General features: G+C 39.3%; 1 protein-coding gene across 2 annotated transcripts in view; it reads left to right on the top strand.

Moving 5' to 3' along the window:
• PRDM15 (PR/SET domain 15) overlaps positions 1 to 23830 on the top strand; it is a 58252-nt gene that overhangs the window by 20599 nt on the left and 13823 nt on the right. Inside the window, exons 6-20 of one of the 2 annotated variants that reach the window (XM_083361429.1) lie at positions 214 to 327; positions 878 to 1105; positions 2764 to 2911; positions 4799 to 4977; positions 5487 to 5581; positions 7310 to 7397; positions 8625 to 8792; positions 11075 to 11169; positions 13586 to 13717; positions 15090 to 15224; positions 16452 to 16615; positions 17566 to 17645; positions 18795 to 18914; positions 22162 to 22293; positions 23342 to 23425. In XM_083361429.1, the coding sequence (XP_083217555.1) occupies positions 214 to 327; positions 878 to 1105; positions 2764 to 2911; positions 4799 to 4977; positions 5487 to 5581; positions 7310 to 7397; positions 8625 to 8792; positions 11075 to 11169; positions 13586 to 13717; positions 15090 to 15224; positions 16452 to 16615; positions 17566 to 17645; positions 18795 to 18914; positions 22162 to 22293; positions 23342 to 23425 (1962 nt within the window). Of the gene's footprint in view, positions 1 to 213; positions 328 to 877; positions 1106 to 2763; positions 2912 to 4798; positions 4978 to 5486; positions 5582 to 7309; positions 7398 to 8624; positions 8793 to 11074; positions 11170 to 13585; positions 13718 to 15089; positions 15225 to 16451; positions 16616 to 17565; positions 17646 to 18794; positions 18915 to 22161; positions 22294 to 23338; positions 23426 to 23830 lie in introns of both variants that reach the window. The other variant, XM_083361428.1, reaches the window with a different exon arrangement.

The following is a 23830-nucleotide window of genomic DNA, read 5'->3' as shown; positions in this document are numbered from 1 at the left end:
GAATGTACACCTTGCCCTTAAATTTCTTGAATTTAATTTTAATTTAATAGTTTAAATTTCAAGCATTTGTTAAAGTAATAAATGAAAAATTACCAGAATGAAGATGGCTTTGGACATTAGTGAAGAACTGTTCATCAATCTATATGCTCTCTTAGCATTGTTATAGAAATTTGCTAAGCTAATAAAAATATGGTCTCTTTAATATGTGTTTAGCTGTGGTGGAATGTGACCAACAACGAAATAAAAGCACTTATCCTGCTACCTTTTCTTTTGAGAAACTCAAGAAGTTAGCCAAGAATAATCAATCTGGTAGAATTGATCCTTCAGGTATCAATACATTTTTGTCTCTATTGAATAAATACAATATAAATCTGGAATATTTTATATTTGTGTAGTATCCCACAAAGTAAGCATGCAAATATAATAACAAGAGTGATCAAAGATAAATTGCTTTGTGGTGATTTTTTTTTTTAGTTCTGTATTTTCTCTCAGCCTTTTTTCTATAAGATATCAGCAGAGATTATTTTGAAGCCAGTTATTGACAACTTCATTAAATGTCAAAGAGCTGGTGTATATGATTTAAAAGAAGATCATACAATGGTCATTCCTTTTTAAAAAAATCCTCTGATAGTGAGGATTTGATGCTTTATATGATAGTAAATTTATAATGTTTTGTATGTTATGGTTAGAAGGGGTAGCGTTCATGGTCTTTTATATCTTGGGTGGTATTGATATTGTCTCAGCTTTGTGCAAAGGGTCAGAGTATAATACTGTTGACTTCAGAGGGGGATATTAAAATACAGATTTTTAGTTGCTTCTAAGGTTCAGCTGGCCATTCTCCTGTGTGATGCAGATTCTTACTGCTTTTTCTTTGTAGAACATGGGCAGAGTCATTTGGAGCAAGGTAAAACAGTTCCACAGAGCAATCAAAATGATGTTCATCTAGAGAAGGCTATGGAAGTTCCCCATACTGATCAACCCATCACTATCTGTGAAAGTGCCAGTTCCCAAGTGGATATGAAGAAAAAATCTCGACGGGGCAGGAAACCCAAAGGAGCAAAAGTAGAAACCCCTCTTGTGATTGTGGATGATAAAGATTCTACTGGTGAGACTAGGAAATTGTTAAAAGTAATCTCCATACTTTTATGTTTGATACAGCAATAGTCAGGGCTTTTTTTGTCATAGAACACTCAGAATGGAGTTCCGGCACCTTTTTTTGATGGAACCTTGTAGGGTAGGTAAGGCAGGTTGTATGACGTGTGTAAGTTCCGGCACCTTTTTCTTTTACAAAAAAAGCACTGGCAATAGTGAAATAGAATCTAGAATGGCAAGTGATGAGTAAAGGAGTGGGGCATGGAGAGCCTCATCTTCCACCCTATGATGTGATTGCCTTAGGGAACTTGTGAGAAAGAATTAGTACAGACCGTCCTTGACTTAGGATAGAAATTTGCAGGAACTGCGTCACTTAGCAACAACAATCCCTGCAGTCATAATTGCTGTTGTTAACGGAATCTCGTGGTCATTACATGAGGCAACTTCTTGCCAGCTTCTCACAACCAAAGTCGGTGGGGAATCCAACAAGAAGTTGCCAGTTCCAGGCCTACAGGCAGCTAAGGAGCTGTTATAAGACAGGGGCAGGAAATGAAGTAATGCATGGAGATGTAGGAGAGAGTTGAGCATATGCACTGGGGTGAGCAAATGGCTGGGTCAAGTGCAGAAGGGCTGGGGGAGGGTGTGTAGGAGATTCACCCTAGCAGCTTGTCACCTTCCCTGCTGGCTTCCACATGATCATGGGGCACTTGGTAACAATCGTTCAGTGCCATTGTAGGTTGGAAGTGATATGTAGCCTAATAGTTGTAGGTTAAGGATTCCCTGTGTAGCATAACTTGTGGATAGGTCTGAAAATTGATCCACCTGATTTTAGATTCTAAAGTCTTGGTCAAAGCAATTTTTTTTACCAAAACAGGCATGACACTGGCAGTCTATAAGTATGTATCCTGTCACTTTTTTCTCACTTCAATATATGAAACAGGTATTATAGGAAAGTTCCATAATTCGAACTTGGTTTGTTTTTTTTCTGACTTCAAAGCTACTTCAGAGATTCTGAAATTCATTTTAAGTGGAATCAAGGGATAACGTTAAGTTACATTTCTCAAAACCTAAATTGTTTCCAAAACTTGTGGCATTCCCAATATATTGAATTCCAGCTCCCAGGAATTCAGTATAGCATGACTGGTAGTTAAAAGTTCTGATTCAGCTATTATTAATTTTTATTATTTTAATTTTCTCACAGAATGTTTGGCAATTTGTTCACCTTTTTTACCGTGTAATATAAAATTACAGAATCGATAACTTAACTAACAAAAATAAATATCCTAAAATATGGCTTTGTGCTATACCTTATTGTTGCATATTTATTATTCATGTTATAGTAATGAAATGTCAGTAATTAAAGGGCTATTATAATTTGCAGCCAGATTAGACATCATTAAGAGCAGTCCCTACATTTCTATTTGAATAATGGTGTGATCTGTGTATCAGTTACAACATGAATTTAAACTAGTTAAATTCCACTATGTACAATAGACAAACTAGCATTAAGATTATAATCATGTTTATACTTATTTTCTGAGTAAATGTATATGTGAATCAGCTTTGATTTAACTTAGGTGTAGATGAACAAATTCAATCAGGTTTTTTTTTTTAAAAAAAAATATTATGCTTATTTTTCCATAATTCATTGATATTTTTTTTTCTTGGTAGCAATGAACTCAGTGGACCACGTGGCTGAAATTATCACTGAGGTCCCACCTGATGACACAGAAATTCCTCCAGCAGCAGAAGATCAAATTATGGAGCTGATGTTAGCAAAGCTACCCAGTACTGCAAACAACATGAGTTCATTAACAAAGTAAGCTTTCCCTGCAAAGGAAAAAAAAATGGTTTTAAGTCCTGCTTTCGTATAAGTCTGCTAGATATCAATCACTTATGATTATCATGAGGTGGAGGAAATAAGGAAAAAGCTTATTGGAAAAAAGATACCTTACCATATTAAATATAGTGGAACATGGATATAAATAAATATCTTGTTACCTATAATAACAAGGAATAAATTGGCATACTTATACTGACAACGAATACTAGAGGTCCTTGCCTTTATGACCAAAATTGAGCCCAAAATTTCCATTGCTAAGTAAGACATTTGTTCAGTGAGTTTTGCCCCATTTTGTAACTTTTCTTGCCAGTTGTTGTGTGAATCACTCCGGTTCTTAAGTTGGTAACATGTTTGTTAAGCGAATCCCCCTTGATCGCAAAAGATGATCACAGGAGTCCGGGGCCCTGCAACTTTAATAAATCTGAGTCAGTTGCCAAACGTCTGATTTTTTTTTATTAAAGAGTTTTACAAAAACAAAATTTTACAATATATCCCCAAATCCCTCCCACCCCAAACCCACCCACTTCCCCTCCCCCACTTCCCAGAGCTAAATACAGGATTATAGTTACAATAATCATATTCTAAATAAAAATTATGCATAATATACAATTAACCAAATTCATAATGTGCTTTAACTCCCCTTTAACATAACTACATACAAAGTACCAATAACAATATCCCACTAAAATCTACTCATAAGCTAAATGGAACTTTTTAGTCCCATATTTGTTCTGAATATAATCTATCCATCTCCTCCAAACTGAAATATATCTTTCCTGTGAATGATCTTTCAGGTAAGCAGAAATCTTAGACATTTCTGCAAGATTCAAAACTTTAAGCACCCATTCTTCTATAGTAGGCAAACTATCCTTCTTCCAATATTGTCCCACCAGTAACCGTGCTGCTGTTATCATATTCAACATCAAATTAGTTTCTTTAACATCACAATCTACAACAAAACCCAATAAAAACAATTGCGGAGAAAACTTTATCTTTCTCTTAAAAATCTTTTGAATGTTCCACCAAATTTTAATCCAAAAAGCTTTTATATTTCTACAAGTCCACCACATGTGAAAATAAGTAGCTTCTAAACTACCACATCTTCAACATTTAGACTGTAAATTAGGATACATGTTGGACAACTTCTTGGGATCCAGATACCATCTATAAAACATTTTATAAAAATTTTCTCTTAAATTTTGAGCCTGAGTAAATTTAACATTTCTGACCCAAATTATCTCCCAGGTGTCCAACGAAATTGGTTCCTGAATATTTTGTGCCCACTTTATCATGCAGTCTTTAACCAGTTCCGTTTCCGAATCCAATTCAATTAAAGCATTATATATACTCTTTATATGTGCACAATTTAAATCTCTAATTTGCTTTACTAAATTTTGATCTGTAATTGTGATGCCAACCTTTTGATCTGACTTCCACCTAGCTGTCAGTTGGGTATATTGAAACCAAGAGTAACTTATATTTTCTTGTCTTAACTCCTCTAAGCGTCTGATTTTTGATCACGTGACCGTGGGGATGCTAAAACAGTTGTTAAGTGTGAAAAAAGGCCATAAGTCACTTTTTTCCATTGTCGTAACTTCAAACAGTCACTAAATGAACTGTTGTAAGATGAGGACTACCTGTAAATTGGCAGTCTGCTTATTTATGGTAGGTATATAAATGCCAACTTACGTTACTAGTGATAAAGGAGTATCCACAGTGAGACCTAATAGCTTTCCTCGGTATGGCGTCCTGCAGATGTATCGGGAATGAAAGTCTCAGAAGTTCTAGCCAGTAACAAGTGCCAATATATGCTGATTTTTATTTATTTTTTTGCTCATTACTGCCTTCTTTCTAATCTGTTAGGTTTCCTCACCATCAGAACTCTGTATCCCTTAAGAGAAGTTTAATCCTTTCCAGCCGGCACGGGATTCGACGCAAGCTGATCAAGCAGCTTGGGGAACACAAGAGGGTGTATCAGTGTAGTATCTGCACTAAAATGTTCCAAAATAGTAGCAATCTCAGCCGACACATCCGCTCTCATGGTAAATTTCAATTTAGCTGGATTCTTCTTTTGCAAAGCTAATAATTGGTGGAAGAGAAATCTTCAATCCAGCATACAAAAGCAGAGAACATTTGGAAGCTGAAGCAATAATTAAATAGATCAACTGCATGCATCCATGGCTTAGGATAAAGGGAGGATAAAATAATTTGTCAGCTACCAGGAGGAGCACTTGTTTGTTTCAGAGAAACTGGGCAAAGGTTTTCCTAATTTCAGCAATCCTTAATATCTGCTCTTTTAAGTAATTAGGAAATATACCAATGATAGCCTGATTTTTAGAACAGTTTACAAAAGCACAATCTGTTCATAATTAGAGGTATCTCAGGTGCATTAGGGTAAATATAGACTGCTAAATTTTGGAAGCCATGTGAGACCAAGTTGATTTACTTTACCTAGCCTAACCGTTTAACAATTTTTGTTTTTAGTATTATTAACATTTCCTAAATTTTCCAGCTTCCTAAAAATAATGAGTGTTTTTAATTGGTCCTTTAGGTGACAAACTATTCAAATGTGAGGAATGTGCTAAGCTTTTTAGTCGAAAAGAGAGTTTGAAGCAACATGTTTCATATAAACACAGTAGAAATGAGGTTGGTATGGTACTTTTTGTTTATGGAACAGAAATGGATTATGCATAGACAGTGGTCAACTTCATATAAAGTCAAGGAGGAAGATAAGTTGAAACAAAATAACCCTTTTCCATGCTGATGAAGCAGAAAAACCACAGTTCTTTCAAAATGATTTTTTAAAATTTTCTTTTTCCTTTTTTCAAACATTTTACAAGAATGTTTCGTGTTGCTCTTAATGAGAGGGAAGTAAAATAAATTTAAAGGTTTAAAATTTAAATTTTAAGGGATGCTGTGGCTCAGTGGGTTAGGACGCTGAGCTTGTCGATCAGAAAGTCGGCAGTTTGGCGGGTCGAATCCCGAGTGCCGCGTAGCAGAGTGAGCGCATGTTACTTATCCCAGCTTCTGCCAACCTAGCAGTTCGAAAGCATGTAAAAAATGCAAGTAGAAAAATAGGGACCACTATGGTGGGAAGGTAACAGCGTTCCGTGCGCCTTTGGTGTCTAGTCATGTCGGCCACATGACCATGGAGACGTCCTCGGACAAGCGCTGGCTCTTTGGCTTTGAAACGGAGATGAGCACTGGCCCCTAGAGTTGGAAATGACTAGCACGCATGTGCGGGGGAACCTTTACCTTTACCTTAAAATAAATTTGTTTGTTTGTTTTTCTTAGTTTTAATCATCCCTCTCCCTTGGAGAAGGGCTCTGGACAGCGTACGATAAAATCAAACATTAAAATCAGAATAATTTAGGATTAAAAAAATTTAAATTATAAAACAACAAGATAAAAATTTCAAAAGGTAAAGAATTCTAAAATGGTGAATTAGCAATTGTTAATACAGGCGGCGGCGGCAGGGGGGGGTGTTCTCACGAGGCCAGCCCAGCCCTATGGTTTTGTGGGCTCACGTGTCCCCCCCCAATGCAGGGCTACACAGCCAAATTTTGACCCCTTTGCAGAAGGCCAGAAGATTAGGGACTTTCCTTACTTCTGAGAGTAAGATATTCCACAATTCAGGGACAGCAGCAGAAAAGGGCTTCATCCTTGACCCCACCAGTCAAAATTCTCTGACTGAGGAGGTCTGTAGCTTGCCTTCCCTGCCTGCATGAGAGGGTCATGGTGATGGGATGGGGCAAAGCCGGTTCTTAGCTAACCTGGCCCATGTCATGTAGGGCTTTATAAGTAATGACCAACACTTTGAATTCGCCTGTAAACAAACCAGCACCCAGTGCAATTTGCAGAGCAAGGGTGCTATTTGTGCTCTTTTTTGGGCACCCAATATGGCTTGTGTGGCCACACTCTGCCCTACTGAAGCTCCCAGATACTTTTCAAAGGTAACTTTATGTAGAGCACATTGCAATTGTCCAATCGGGAGATGACCAGAGCATGAGTCATCTCATGGAGGACCTCTTTTTGCTTCTTTTTTTCCTCTCTATTCTTAAATCCTAGCAGTAGAGAAGCAACATACATAGGCACTCTCATTATTGCATGTGGGAGGCTTATGTAGATGGCCCTTCCTCTATGCTTTTCATTCTCTCTCTCTCTCCTATGGTCTTCCCAGGGACCATAGAAATATATGCATAGTTATTTTGCCTTCGTATAAATCTTCACATAAAGAGCCTTAAAAACTCTTGTGCAAGACTTCCCTTTGATTTAAAGGTGTCTGATTTTCCCTGAGATTATTTTTAGGAAAAGTTCTATTTGGGAAACAAATTAAAAGAATAAATTATGACTTATTTCTTGTGCCTCCTCTAGGTTAACAGTGAATATAGATACAGATGTGCTACATGTGAAAAAGCTTTTCGGATAGAAAGCGCATTAGAATTCCACAACTGCAGGACAGGTATGATAACAATCAGGTAACTCTTGATTTATATGAAATGATATCGACTTTTTAATTCTCTGGTAAGAAAAGATAAATAAAATTGAGAAGTAGGCACAGGTAGTCCTTGAATTACGATGGCAATTAGGGTTGGAATTTTTGTCGCTAAGCCATGCAGTCATAAAGTGCAGTGTCATGTGATTGCGTTGCTTAGCGATGGTGATCCTTGCAGTCTCTGTTAACTGTTAATGAGTGAGGATCATGGATCATTAAGTAAGCACCTCCTTACGAAAGCAAGTTGCAACTTTCCCTTCTGACTTCCCCATTGACTTTGCTGGGGGGAAGCCAGAAGGAAAGGTTGCAAATCTCTAGAGCTGTTGTAGGTGCAAGCTGGTTGCCAAGCACCCAGATTGCGATCATGTGACTGGGGTTGTAATGGGGACGGCCAAACTTTGAGGCCCAGTCATAACCATCACACTTATTCAATGCTGCATAAATTTGAGTGGTTGCTGAACAAGTGCTTATTAACCAAGACACACCTGTATTCTTAATTTCCATAGCCAGATAAAAATGTGAATCATCTACAGATAATTTCATCCAAGTGAGATTTCAGATGATGTTTTATTGGTTATGCCCTTGTTCTGTCTCTTTTTTCCACTGGCTGAATTACATGTTGTGCTGCTGTTGTTTTCTTTAATTTTAAAATTTTACAACACGATTAATCACTTTGAATCAGGTTGTTTTATAGCATAAGACAGAGAAAGCTGCTTCTTCTGTTTTAGAAATTTCTCTTGTAAATGTGCACGGGTAGACCTCAACTTACAATAGCTTGTTTAGTGACCATTCAGTTACACTGAAAATTGACTTATGGCCATGTTTCATGTTTATGACCGTTGCAGAAACCCTATGGTCGTATGATCGAACTTCAGATACTTGGCAACTGACTCATATTTATGACGGTTGCTGTGTCCTGGGGTCATGTGATCCCCTTTTGCGACCTCCTGACAAGCAAAGTCAATGGGGAAGCCAGTTTCATTTAACAACCGTGTTACTAACTTAACAACTGTAGTGATGCACTTAAAAACTGTGGCAAATCCAAGATCGTAAAATGGGGGCAAATCTCACCTAACAAATGTCTCACTTAGCAACAGAAATTTAGGGCTCAATTGTCACGAGCTGAGGATTACCTGTACGATTTTTGAGATCATATCAATTACATTTAGCATAGTTCATCTCCTTTTCTTTCAGATGATAAGACATTTCAGTGTGAGATGTGTTTCAGATTCTTTTCGACAAACAGCAATCTTTCAAAACATAAAAAGAAACATGGGGACAAAAAATTTGCCTGTGAGATTTGCAATAAACTATTCTACCGAAAGGATGTGATGTTGGATCATCAGAGGCGGCATCTGGAAGGTAAGTACATTTGTGATTAGTGTCTCCAGAAACCGTGGGCGTTCCATCACTGGAGATTTTTAAAAAGAGGCTAGCCAGGGATGTCAAACTCAATTTCATTGAGGGCCGCATCAGCATTGCGGTTGCCCTCAGGGGGCCGGGTGGGTAAGGTCTGGGTGGGTGTGGCCTACTGGGTGGGCGTGGCCAGAGTGCATATGGCCTACTGGGTGGGCATGGCCAGCTCTACATTGTTCGCATCAAGGGTGCCTATGGGGGCCTGGGCAGGAGTGGGACAGATCTGAGGGTCTCTGGCAGAAGGAGGGTCACTGGGCCAGGGCCAAGGCAGTGGGGGCCGTTCCCTCACTGTTTCCAGGATGGCTTCACGGGCCACATGAAACCACTTCGCGGGCCGCATTTGGCCCCCGGGCCTTGTGTTTGACATGTCTGGGTTAGACAGTCACTAGTCTGAGATGGTATAGGTCCTCCTGCTTGAGCAGGGGGCTGGACTACAAGATCTCCAAGGTCCCTTCCAGCTCTATTCTATTCTAATCAGAATTGTAATTCTTGGACCTTGTGCTTGAGTCTGGGATTGGGACTTTCAGCACTCAAAGAACTGGCAGTTGTCAATTGTCAATTACTCAAAACTTTAGTTGTCAATTTGTCAATGATCTACTGTAATAATTACAAGAAAGCTGTGAACCATTCAAGAATAGCTATTTTCTAAAGTTGTTATCTAACTCTCTGATTTGTCGTTTGAGCTTAAAGATTGTTCATAAAATCTCTCTTGATGTTATAATTTATTACCTGTGATTGAAAGTTTTTTTGGAAATTGCTTCTTATTTTTGTTATGCTGGAAGCACCCAAACTTACTTTTGTTTGTAACCTATAATGTGTTCCCATTACTTCTTCTAGCAGCATCTATAATAAACCTAGTGATGCTGATATAAAATGTGCATATTCTCACACAGATGTCATGATTACATACTTGTATCAGGATAGCTGATGTTACCATGTGTGTTGCAACATTTGCATGATGAAATCACACATGTTTTCATCCCTGCAGACATATATAATCCTTAAGGGCGGAAAGACACAATAGTCAAAGTGTCTTTTGATTTAGCACAAGGATTCACCTATTTGGAAACTCTTCCCAGAGAGCTAGCCATCTTAGTAAAACAAGGATTTTATGGACTAGATTGTAATCCAGTTAATCAGCTTCACAAAAGCTTGTGCTATGATAACTTCATAATTTAGAATTATTAGTCTTTGGGCAACTAAAAGACATCTTTGATGTCTGGAAACAACTTTTTTTCTTTTCTCGTCATTAAAGCCAGAGTACAGTAATTTGTTGAATGCTAACAGAAAGAAGCAAAATGCTTATTACAAGGCACCGCTTTGCTTTTGCTACACAAAAAATATTTCTGTAACCATTCTGGGTGGGTCTTGGGGAATCACATCCTGTTCTCCCATGCTTGAGTCGTTGCAAGAGCCTGGAAAAGCCCCTACATCATGCTTTGTATTGCTGTAAAATAGTACAGTAAATGACTGTGAAACTAATTCAGAAGCGAGCTACTTTTCTGCTGGAATCAGTGTTTGAAATAAACCAATTAAAGTTGCATTTTAAAAGGATTTGATGCAAACATAACCCTTGTTTACAACATGTTCTGTACAGTTTGTTCTCCTGGGTAAAAGCTTAGATTGCTATCGTCTACTTATTCTGAAAGTTATAACCAAAAGAGAAAAACAGAAAATCTGTTAATAGATTTTCAGAATGATTTTAAGTGTGTATTACTATTTTAGCTTCTGTAATAACTGGGTAATCCTTGCTTTAGCCTAGAGTGTTTTTCTGTACATGAGTTATTGTGTAAGTAATCCATTGTTCCAATATATAGAGTAATGACAATCCAAATCAGGGTGGGCAATTGGTTCTCCTCCAGCAAATGAAGAACTGCAATTTGTAGTGTCTCCTACCGTTGGCTTCTTTGGACAAAGCTGCCGGAGGTTGTGTTCAAATCAGGAAGATAATAGCTTCTATTGAGCTAGGACGTTCTACAGGAACTAGTGCACTGCAATAAATAATGATGTGTGACAGAGAAAAATTAAACCATGACATTTGAGCAGTCATCTCTCAGTCCGATCTGTGCACAGACAAACAGCTAAAACTAAATCATTTATGTAAAGTGTGTTATTTTGTTATTATGCCTTTTATTGTTTGGATCATATTAGTAATACATAGACTGTTAAAGAGGAAAGTAGAAACCATGGTTCTGTATTCTTCTCTTGGTGGGAATTGTTACCTTAAGGAGTGCGACGTGTAAAAAGAGAAGAATTTGAGCACAATGCAGAGAGTATAGTTCGCTACAAGAAAGAGCCTTCCAGATGTCCAGTGTGTGGAAAGGTAAGATTTCCCATTGGCCATAATTAGAGGTTGTGTGTGTGTGTGTGTGTGTGTGTGTGTGTGTTGGGTAGATTTAAGAGCTGCGTTCATGCAAGGGAGTGCAACAGCTTTGTTGCACTGATTCAGTGTTTACGATCATTAAAAGCCACTTGACAACTGGATAAATCCTGCTAAACAGCATAACCAGTGAAGCCATGGATTTAGTGCATATTTCGGGCAACTTAGTTATCCCACCTTTCTTATTTTTATAAATAACTCAAAGTGATGAATGTGTACACTTTCCTCCTATTTTCCCCACATCAACAGCCCTGTGAGGTGAGTTGGGCTGAGAGAGAGAGCGGCTGACCCAAAGTCACCAAGCCAGTTTCCATGCCTAAGGTGGAACTAGAACTCACAGCCTCGAGAGTTTCTAGTCTGGTATTTTTAAAAAACTAGACCAAATTGGATTACCTTGGTCAGCTTCCACAATTTGTTGTTGTCCGGGTGTTTTGGAGAATATCTCCCATCATCCATAGCCAAAATGTTTGCGTGGCTGTTAGAGGTGAAGTATAAAACATTTCAAGGGCAATTGGGAAAAGCTATTCTGGAATGTATAGAATGTCTGATTGCCAATTTCATACTGAGTAGGCTCCCTCACATTTTTTTGCCTTTGTGAGTCATAGCCAAAATGATAGGACAGACTTTGGGGAAGAGATCAACATTCTTGTCCCTTTTCCAAATGCCCTCCTGAAGAGAAGGGCTTTCAGAGTTCTTCAGAAGCTTAAAAATTATTCCAAAGAAGCGGTGCTATTACCAAGAAGACCTTTCCAGTGTTTTCTCTGCTTCCTCTTATTGGACAGGCAGATTCTGTTCAGAGAAGTAGCTTGTGAATCACCCAGGCTCTGAGCCGTGTAGGCTTTTAAAGGTTGAAACTAAAATATTGAATTGTACACACGGAAGTTAATCGGCAGCCATGCTGTTCCTATAGTTGAGGTGTCACATAGGCAAACCTCAGTTCACTCTACTTCCTGGGCTGCCACCTGCTGAAATAACTTTTAACTAATAAAGCAAGTTGCAGAAAACCAAGCATGAGGTGACAACTTTCCATGAGCAAAACCTTTAGATCCGGGATTGGTCATAACTGGTACACCAGATATAGTTATGCAAAAACCTGCTGGCCTTAGACTCCACCTAGTACAGGGGTAGGCGACCTCGGCTCTTTTATGACTCATGGACTTCAACTCCCAGAATTCCTGAGCCAGCTTGGCTGGCTCAGGAATTCTGGGAGTTGAAGTCCATGAGTCATAAAAGAGCCAAGGTTGCCTACCCCTGACGTAGTATTTTAGTCTGAGCTAATGAATCCAAGAACTCCCTGATTGCAAACTTATCTCCATCCAAGGGAGTTCTACCTCTTCCAAATTTAAGGTATAGATTTAGATCATCTTCAGCATTGTTTACAAAGCCACTCCCATCTTCTAGAATGATTTATTTATTTATTTATAATGAGACTTGTATGCCGCCCTATCTCCCGAAGGACTCAGGGTGGCTAACAACAATAAAATACAATAAATACAAATATTAAAAAAGAATTCAATTATGTCAAAGTCCCACTAAAACCAATAAAAACATTTTAAATCATAATTAAAACCCCATTATCATCAGTCCATGTCGGCCTGTTGGAAAAGATATGTCTTAAAGTCACGACGAAAGGACCGAAGGTTTGGGGCCATCCGGAGCTCCCGGGAGAGCTGATTCCACAAAGTAGGTGCCCCAACAGAGAAGGCCCTCCCCCTGGGGGTCACCAGAGGAGGCCCTCTCTGTGCAAGCACACAGGGCGATGGGAAATCGTTCCTGGCAGCAGACGGTCCTGCAAATATCCCAGGCCTAAGCCATGTAGGGCTTTATAGGTAAGGACCAGAATTAATCTTAGGTCTGTTTCTCCATCAGATCCTAACAGTTTCTGAGCCTCAAGGATCAGCTACCCCTCCACTTAGCCCAGGATAGTGATGAACAGCAAAGTAGCATCTGTTCATTCTTTGCTCCTGGTTGTCAGTTCCTGCATGTAATATTAAATAATTGCAGAGAAAGGACCAAGCTTTATGGTACCTCACAGCAGAACACCCAAGGAGTCAAACTTCCATTATCTCACCTTTAAAGACTATCCAGAAACTACAGGCGGTCCTGAAGTATAGTGGCCTGATTGCTAGTAGGTGTAGTTTTTATAGTACCAATGTCACATCATAAGGTTGTTTTGATATACCCCACTAATGTATGTTCTTATTTATTGGTATTTGTATTGTATTGTATATAAGATAAATAAGGGGACAGATTTTATGAAATCAGTTCTGCTGAATTTTGGGTAACAATTTATAAATGAAATCATTGAAATAATTTGGGAAGATGTGAATAATTTTTATCCATATTTTTTTACCTCCAGATTTTTTCGTGCAGGAGTAATATGAATAAGCACCTTTTGACCCATGGAGATAAGAAATATACATGTGAGATTTGTGGCCGTAAATTTTTCAGAGTCGATGTTCTGAGAGATCATATTCATGTTCATTTTAAGGTACAATATTTAGCTGTGTGTAATAGTTTTATGCCAGGCTGAAGCTCAGCAGGAGTAGGAAGACGTTACTCAGAAGAACTGAGAAAACACTGAAAGTGAGAATGCTTGAAGGACCATTGCCTGAACTGTTTAACAGCAGATGAAATTGCAAATTGGGAGAAGGTGCCTCCCAAAAGTTGTTTTTAGAAGCTTATTAAAAACAACCAACAGGATGGCAATCTGATCTCCAAAGGCGAGCTGCAACAGGAAAGCTGTCTCTTTGCTTTAGCCTCCAATCCTACTGAAAGTGTGAGACTTGCAGTAGTTTCTCCCTGCTAGATCTTAATTGGTTGGGCTGAAGTGGGCTGGAGAAGGCCATCCTGAAGACGCCAAACCAGGAAGGGCTTTATAGGTCAAAATCAGCACCTTCAGTGGGCAACCAATGTAGAGTCTGCAAAATTGGTGTTCTATGCTCCTAATATGAAAGCACGTGGACTACTGCATTTTGAACCATCTCAAACCAAATAGTGCACGTTCTTAGTCCAGCTGGAGACTAGGATGCTGACGTATCAGCAGCAATTCTAACTTGCCAGGGTTCAACTTTAGTCTGTTCTCTCCCATCCAGACCCTGACAGCCTCCAAGCACCAAGAAAGAGAGAACATGATCTCCCCCATGGCCCAGGGTGAGGATGTACAGCTAAGTATCATCAACATATTGATGATACCGCACTCCAAAAGATTACTTGGCACGTCCCAGCAGCTTGATACAGATGTTTATTTATTTATCTATTGATCTATCCAATTTATGTTGAAAAGCGGGGGAGATAAGACTGATCCTGTAGCATCCCACAAGTAAGGAACTGCTGGGCCAACGTTTACTCTTCCACCAACACAGATTGGAAACTCCCACTCAAGAAAATAGTTTCAACTCCCAACCCTTGCAGATGGTCCAAAAATATTGAATGGTCAGTCAGTACAAAAGTCAACAAGGAATCTAAGGATTATCCCATCCAGGTCCTGAGACAGGTCATCCAGGTCTAGATAATCTGCTTCCTCTAGGACAGGGGTCTTCAAACTTGGCCCTTTTATGACTTGTGGACTTCAACTCCCAGAATTCCTCAGCCAGGGTCCCTGGCTGAGGAATCTGGGAGTTGAAGTCCACAAGCCATAAAAGGGCCAAGTTTGAAGACCCCTGCTCTAGGATAACTGTACATTTAACATCAGAGAGAAGCTTAACCACAGGAGAAAAATATATGAGGCAACAAAACAAAACATATGTAGGCTGTTTTTTTCCAAAGGTTTTATGAAAACATTACAGAGTGTAATTACAGTAGCATCAGCTTCCTTTTGGGTTGAATAATAAGATATTTCATTTGAACTATCCTCTATACAGGACATAGCAATAATGGATGACCACCAGAGAGAAGAATTTATTGGAAAAATTGGAATCTCTTCAGAAGAAAATGATGACAACTCGGATGGAAGTGTGGATTCTGAGCCCCACAAGTATAGCTGCAAAAGGTGCCAGGTAGTTTTACTCCTTTCAATACTTTGGTCTAGGATTGGTTGAAAGTGCCATGAAAATGTTGAAGATAGTGAAAAAATACTCCAACATATTTCCTGATCCTGAGAGGTTTCTATATTTTATTGAACAGATAAATTTCTTGCATATGCAAGCTTTTGCTTTTCAGTAATGATAGGACTTTGCATGCAAAAAGGATACATTTTGCCACTATTAAAATAAAAAGATGTACTGTAAACAGGAAATCTTTAGGCATGCATTGTCATTATTGAATTAAAACATTATTGGAATCTTTATATCTGGTGACAGCTCAACAGATTTGGCCAGTAAACACCCTTAGCATAGATCAGACATGTCAAACACAAGGCCCGGGGGCTGGATCTGGCCCGCGAAGTGGTTTCATGTGGCCCGCAAAGCCATCTTGGAAACAGTGAGGGAACGGCCCCCACTGCCTTGGCACTTGCCCCGGTCCCATCTCCTTTTGCCAGAGACCCTCAGATCTGTCCCACTCCTGCCCAGGCCCCCATAGGCACCCTTGGTGCCAACGATGTAGAGCTGGCCATGCCCACCCAGTAGGCCATATGCACTCTAGCCACGCCCATCCAGTAGGCCACACCCACCCTGGCCACACCCACCTGGCCCCCTGAGGGCAACTGCAATGCTGATGCGGCCCTCAATGAAATTGAGTTTGACACCCCTGGCATAAATCATAAGTTCTCCAATAGAACGCTAAATTGTTTCTCAAACATAAGTAGATTGTGAATAGTTTTAACTAAATGTCTGCTATGTTACTAAAAATGCATTCACAAATCAACAGCAATTCACTCTTAAATATAGTTGTTCATTTAATGTCCCTAATTGGGAACAGAATTTCTGTTGCTAAGCAAAGTGGTTGTTAGACAAAATATCACATGATCGTATTGTCACTACAACAGACCTATGACTTTGAAGACTGGTCGTGAATACCGTTTGTCCGGGGCCATCATAACTTTGAATGGTCACCAAATGAATGCTTATTAAGTGAGGACTACTTATGAATATATTCCACTCTTGATATATTCTGATACATTTTTAATATGTATTTTTGTGGGAGAATTTTTGCAACAACATAAAAAACAAACTAAACAAGTTAGACATGAAAGTGGTTTTTTTGTCATAGTAATTAATATCCATAGCCGGTAATGATACATATCTCCTTCAGGGTTGTGCGTTCACTGCTGTTTCATTTTTCAGTTAACATTTGGCCGAGGTAAAGAGTACTTGAAACACATCATGGAAGTTCACAAAGAGAAAGGTTATGGTTGTAGCATCTGCAACAGGCGCTTTGCTTTGAAGGCAACTTACCATGCTCATATGGTCATACATCGGGAGAACCTCCCAGACCCCAATGTGCAAAAGTAAGCCAAAAAATATCTAATAGAGCTAAATTAAGTGCAGTCTTAACAGTTACGCCTTGGTAAATGTTGCATGCAAGAGTGAAACTTTAGCAAGGTGAAGTGAGGGGAATGATGGACTGTAAAACTGCCTGGTTTTATTTTTACTTCAAGTTATTTATTTATCTTTGGAAAAGAATTTAGTACATGTGCTACCCTGATGGCAACCAGTTTCTTTGTTATGGAAGAGGGTATTATTGGAAAGGTAATATAAACAACATGAGAGCCAGTTTGGTATAGTGGTTAAGGCAGCAGACCAGAAACCAGGAGACTGTGAGTCCATCCTTAAGCAGGAAGCCAACGGGGTGCCTTTGGGCCAGTCACACTCTCTCAGCCCTAGAAAACAAGCTATGGCAAACCACTTCTGAAAACTTGTCAAGAAAACTGCAGGGACTAATTTAGAATCAACACTGATGGTCATAATAGTAGCAGCAAAATAAAATTGAAAATGCTTCTTCATTTGATTGTATTAAGACATTGTGACTAGAGTATGTCTCAGAAATGGCCTCAGGAAACATCTCTATGTACAGGGAAGGAGAAAAGAATGAGAAACAATACCAGACGCTTTCAAGGGCAGGAATCCATGGAGGAACTATATTTTTCAGAGTGCCAAGCGAGCCCTTTTCACTTCAACATCTTGCTAGATGTAGTGGGACTACAACTCCCAAAAGTCATGTGATGGAAAATACAGGAATTGAGGTTCCTATAAATACTGTGTTAAGGAAGGATAAGCTAGATGGAGAAATTTACTGAAATGTACAAGTAGGTATTTGCACAAATCCAAGTGCCGTGGTATAGTTATAATAAGCTCTTTCCAATATTTATTTTCAAATAAAAATTCATTTCTGAGACTATAGGGATTCAGATTTTCCTTAAAAAAAATCTTACAAGTTGATCCTTATTTCCCATTTTAGATATATTCATCCATGTGAAATCTGTGGAAGGATTTTTAACAGCATAGGAAATTTAGAACGACATAAACTTATTCATACAGGTAAACTCATCCTGTTTCTTTTTTCTGAGTAAGAAAGATTTTCCTCATCTTAACTCTGTAAATAAACCCTGTAGTTGAGAAAAGCCAATGAGTATTAATTTTTTTCTAATTGTAACTCTTCCAAATGCCTACATTTTGCTGGTATGGATTAGAAGGATTCTTATACGTTAGACAAAGCTTATGGAAATTATAACAGAGAGGCAATTCACCCTTTGCTGAATATTATGTTTTAAATTGGTAACATTTGTCAACATTGGTTGCTTTTGTTTTGTCCAAGTCATCCTTGCAAGGTGGATTGTGTGTGTGTTGGGGTGTGTGTGTGTGTGTGTCACAACAGTCCAGAGAAAAAACCCGCTGTAGCTGGACAACTGAGAAGAATTGGCTTTCCCCTCTCTAACTCCTATTTTAGTTGGATATACCATCTGGATTCCATCCAGAATAGAAACCTGTTGTGATCACTTTTCTGTCCTCCAGCTTAGTATATTCAACATTTTAAAATATCTTATTATTTGCTTTAGTCATTCTGCTACTGTATGTTTTAATCTCTCCCTCTTCCTCCCCTTCTCATAACAAGTATTCTTTTACTTTCACTTGTATCTTGCCACACCTTAAAATTCTTTCTTCTGTTCAGTTCTATAGCTAATAAATAATATTTAAACTTCCTTGCATTTGCCTCTGCCTTATTTCACGTAATTTTTTTTCAATCTTTTTTTTTTTTAGAATAGGAAGGATTTTGCCTTTTTTAATTTAAGGGGATATTTTTGTTTCCTTTTCTTTTTATTAAGGGACGCGGTGGCTCAGTGGGTTAGGACGCTGAACTTGTCGATTGGAAGGTCGGCAGTTTGGCGGGTCGAATCCCGAGTGCCGCGTAGCAGAGTGAGCGCCTGTTACTCGTCCCAGCTTCTGCCAACCTAGCAGTTCGAAAGCATGTAAAAATGCAAGTAGAAAAAGAGGGACCACTACGGTGGGAAGGTAACAGCGTTCCGTGCGCCTTTGGCGTCTAGTCATGCCGGCCACATGACCACGGAGACGTCCTCGGACAAGCGCTGGCTCTTCGGCTATGAAACGGAGATGAGCACCGGCCCTCTTTACCTTTTACCTTTCTTTTTATTATTAAAAAACTAAAAATATGTGTTTTTTTTTGTGAAGGGGTGAAAAGTCATGCCTGTGAACAATGTGGCAAATCATTTGCAAGGAAGGACATGTTAAAAGAACACATGAGAGTCCATGATAACATCCGAGAATATCTATGTGCAGAATGTGGTAAAGGTATGGTATCTTATCTGTGAGGCATGAGAATATGAATTTCCATGGCTATTTAAATTAAATTACATTCCTCACAAAATACTAAAACTGAGCATTTAATTTTATATGAAAATGTGATCTTACAGTGTGATATCCTGTTTCATTTCTGTTGGTTTTGTACGTGGTGTCTTAAGCACATTCTTACTGCTTCTGAAGTGGAGTAAGATATTATGGCTGCTGATGTTAATGCATTCTTGGTTCAGGTCTTCTCTTAATAGAATCTCAACCACAGATTTGGTCTTAGCATTAGGCAGAGTTAGATAGCCGCTTTAGAAAGCTGACATTAGGTATATGCAGGGCTTTTTTTCTCATAGTACGCTCAGAACGGAGTTCCGGCACCTTTTTTGGTTGGAACCTTGTAGGGTAGGCAAGGCGGGTTGTATGACATGTGTGAGTTCCGGCACCTTTTTCTTTTACAAAAAAAGCACTGGGTATATGCCAGCTATTAATCATAACAATTAACGTCATTATAGACATACAAGAAAGAAGCTATTCCTGTTCCAGGAACAAACTCTCAAAATAGGAAGGGAATCGTAGTATTCAGAAGACTGTCCTTTATGAAGCTGGCAAATTTGCAGGCCATAATTATTATAGTTTTGGATATGTTCCCATTGACCTGTCTCTACTGCAGACTGCAGGTGGCTCCCTCTCTGGCTTCAGGATCAGATCCTTAGCAGAACCCACTTGTGTGTAATGATGCCAAATAAGGTCATTTAAATCCTATGCTGATGGTTAGTCCCAGTCAGTCTGGCACAAGAATGCCACTCAGGAGGAAAGTTGAAGAATAGAAGATGGCCATAAACGCCAGTCTTAACAGGTTGGGCAGCTCACTAACAGGACTGGGCATGGAACATAGCCCCATTATGAGTCAGCACTGCTTGTCATCCAACTAGACTGAAGAGCAGTACCGCTAATCCTAAAATTGGACTTTGGCCAGGTGAAAAGGTACTGCCAACTGGTGTAAAATGGCAAAATTACAACTAGAATCATTGAAATAATAATGATGATGATGATGATGATAATAATGATAATGATGATGATGATAATGATGTTGGAAGGGACCTTGTAGGTCATCTAGTCCAACCCCCTGCTCAGGCAGGAAACCTTATGCCATTTCAGACAAACGGCAGTCCAATCTCTTCTTAAAGACTTCCAGTGTTGGAGCATTCACAGCTTCTGGAGGCAGATTGTTAGGATGAATAGTTAGGATGAATCCAGTTGAAGGGCCTTCAGTGTCCATATCAGTCCATATCAGTGAAATATGCAAAAGGCATTACTTATATCTCCAGATTGGCTAAATCAGCAACATCTGTCACAGAATGGGCTGTCAATGATTTTCATGAAACCTCAACAAAACAGCAACGTCCCTCTCACCTTGGCCATGATAGTGAGCTCTTCTTAGCCCAGAGCAAGAGGGGATTGTCATATTTTTGGCACTCTGGGCAAAAGGATGACTCTGGCTCAAATTCTCACCCTTTTCAGTGCTCACCATGATGCCACATAAATTCAACTGCTTGAGGCAGCATAATTATACTTATTTTGAATTCACGCCAATACAGTAATATTTACTCCTCCTATTTTTCTTAGCAAATCTGACAATTGGGATTTTTTTAAAAAAAAATTTGTTTGTACTGTATTACGTGTATTGTGCGTTATGCTATAAGCCACTCAGAGTCATATGTTGAAGAGTCATAGAAGCATTTGTCATACTTACATACATACTGTATAATGAGTTTATATGGATCTTACAGTTTCAGCAGTTAAGACCGTCTTGAGTAACCAGTCACTTGGTACACCTTTGAATGCTGCTACAAAAGGCAAGAAATTTGTGGCACTAACAGCAGAAGTCCCTAAGGGCCCCTCCCAAACATTCTTTCCTAGAAATCAATTCTCTGGAAGTCCTGATTTAATCTTTTGACACTGGAAAAGTTGAGGAATGTCAGGGGAGGATTATTACTCCCCTATCAGAGGGCGATGAACCGTGGCTCATTCACATGGTGAATATCAAAGAAAGAAACCCGAGGCATATTCTACTGTAAATAAAACTTTAATTGGAAAGCAAAAGAAAAGCTCCTAGCTGACTACATCTTCTGATCAGGCAGAAGACAAAGTAAAAGTAAAAGAGTATCTGTGAGAAACTTTTTCTAGACATGCGCACAAAACAGTTTGAAACCATAACATGGCTGGATATGTGAGATTCACTATGGTTACATGATAAGATAGTCACACAGATGCAGAGAGCAGGGGGGAAATGTACAGACAGAAATGAACAAAGCTGGCAAAACAAAACAAAAATGCAGTGACAAGGAATGCTCAGAGGGACATACACATATATCTCCACAAACAGGAAATCAGGAGAGTTGAAGTTCTCATTCAACAATTTACAGATAGGTTAGAAAATACACTATGACAGCCAGCAAAATGCCGCATCCCCTGTTTCATAGCATTTTCTGAAGAAGGGCAATTGGATCAGGAGCCTTATTGGCATATTACTGTTACGGAGTGACTCTGGGTTAAAATCACTTTTGTAAAACATTGTAAAATAGATTAGTTTGTGTTGGCTACATTGGATCACAGAGTGCTATAAATTACATGTATCCCATGAATACTGCTCTGTAGGTCTCTTTCCTGTCAGCTCCATCTCCAATGAATGAGAATGGCATTTACGTATATTGTGGAGTACCTTTCTGGCCTACAGAGGAAGGGCCCAGCAGTCCCATCCTGTTTAGAAGGGGAAATAGATTTAAGACCAGGTGGCCCAAGGATAGAGAGAGAGATACTGCTGTTTCTCTTGCATGTTTTTGAATGAAGAGACCCAGTATGGTACAGGGCAGGGGTAGGCAACCTTGGCTCTTTTATGACTCGTGGACTTCAACTCCCAGAATTCTGGGAGTTGAAGTCCACAAGTCATAAAAGAGCCAAGGTTGCCTACCCCTTGTATAGGGGTTAAGGTGTTAGACCAGGGGAGCCTAGGATCAAACCCATCCTCAACTGTAGAGTCTCAGTAGATTAATTCAAGACAGCCACCCATTCGTAATCTAGCCTACTTCCCAGGATTGTTCTGGAAAAAACTGGAGGAGAGGGTGCTATGTAGGCTGCCATGAGCTTTTGGAGGAAGGCAAAATACAAATGTAACAATAAATAAAATATAACCAAATAAGCTTAAAATGGCTTCCCCGCCATGTTTTAGCATGGAGTTTATTTCTTGCAGGCATGAAAACAAAGCATGCATTGCGACACCACATGAAGCTTCACAAAGGAATAAAGGAGTATGAATGTATGGAGTGCCATCGGAAATTTGCACAGAAAGTCAACATGCTTAAACATTATAAACGGCACACAGGTGAGCCCCATTGATAGGAGGTTCATGGACCCTGCAGAGAGTAGGTCAAATTCCCTGGAAGTTATTGGGCTTGAAATTAAAATGATGTCAGTTTGTTTTTATGGCAATTATACTCCAGGTATCTTCAGGAGTAAACAATACAACTATACACCAAGGGTAGGCAACCTTGGCTCTTTTATGACTCGTGGACTTCAACTCCCAGAATTCCTGAGCCAGCCATGCTGAGGGGAAAGTGAGAGGTTTCCAAGCTGAGCCATGCTGGCTCAGGAATTCTGGGAGTTGAAGTCCACGAGTCATAAAAGAGCCAAGGTTGCCTACCCTTGTTATACACAGACAGTTATTCCTAAGAAATGCCCAAAGAGTTTAAGCTGCTGTATTTTCTACATGGCTACAAACACACACATACACACACAGAAACACGGTGTAAAGATTATGGTTAGCATTCTTTAACCAAATATAATTTTACCTGACATATTTTACCTTTCTGGTAAAACAATACTAAAGACCAGTTTAAAACAACACATTCTAGCATATTTGCTAAACTCCAGAGAGCAGCTTGAAAGAAATAAAAAGGATTGCTAACATAGTTGGAAGAACTGATGATAAAAGGCTGAAAGATATTTGGATTTTTGAAACATGTAAGAGAATCCTCCCCAGTCCCCAAATTTGCTCCCCTGCCAACAAAACATTGTCCATCCTTTCTTTGGAGATCCAGGTCAAAAGACAAACTGCTTATCTGCAGAAACTACAAAGTTGAATTTTAGGTTTATCATGCTAAATTCAACATTGCCACTTCAGTCCTGAGACTTGTTCCTCATGAAACCAATGAAAGAGAAAAAGCAGGCTGTCATTAGTATGGTATTGAAAGGAGTTTATCCTGGGTCCCGAACAAATTTTTTTGCCAGCACTGTGTCCCAGAACTCTTCTTCCTATTGAATTCTTTTAGTACTAAGGAAAGGCGTATCATTGTTACATACAGTTTAATATTTGATATACAGCTCTATGAGAAACCATTGTTTTGGTACTTACCATGGTTTCTAATTAGCAGGGATCAAAGATTTCATGTGTGAGCTCTGCGGAAAGACCTTTAGTGAGAGGAACACAATGGAAACCCACAAACTAATTCACACAGGTAAATGCTAGAATATTGATCCTAAAATAAAAATAGGTCTTCCTCATCTCTCTTACGTTGTTCTGCCTTTTTTGATTCCATATGAATCTGTTAATAAATGCCTGCTTCATGAATTATTGTAATGTATTTTCTATGCCCCCTTCATGGATTACTGCCTTGTTGTGGCGAAGGGGCGTGCGTAATTCAATGAAGCTATGAGCTATGCCGTGCAGGGCCACCCAAGACGGACAGGTCATAGCAGAGAGTTCTGACAAAACGTGATCCACTGGAGAAGGAAATGGCAACCCACTCCAGTATCTTTGCCATGAAAACCCTATGGACAGTACCAAAAGGCAAAACGATATGACGCTGGAAGATGAGCCCCTCAGGTCGGAAGGCGTCCAATATGCTACTGGGGAAGAGCAG

Source organism: Vipera ursinii, assembly GCF_947247035.1.
Source record: "Vipera ursinii genome assembly, chromosome: 4".
NCBI classification, from domain to species: Eukaryota; Metazoa; Chordata; class Lepidosauria; order Squamata; family Viperidae; genus Vipera; species Vipera ursinii.
This window is presented reverse-complemented; position numbering and strand designations above follow the sequence as displayed.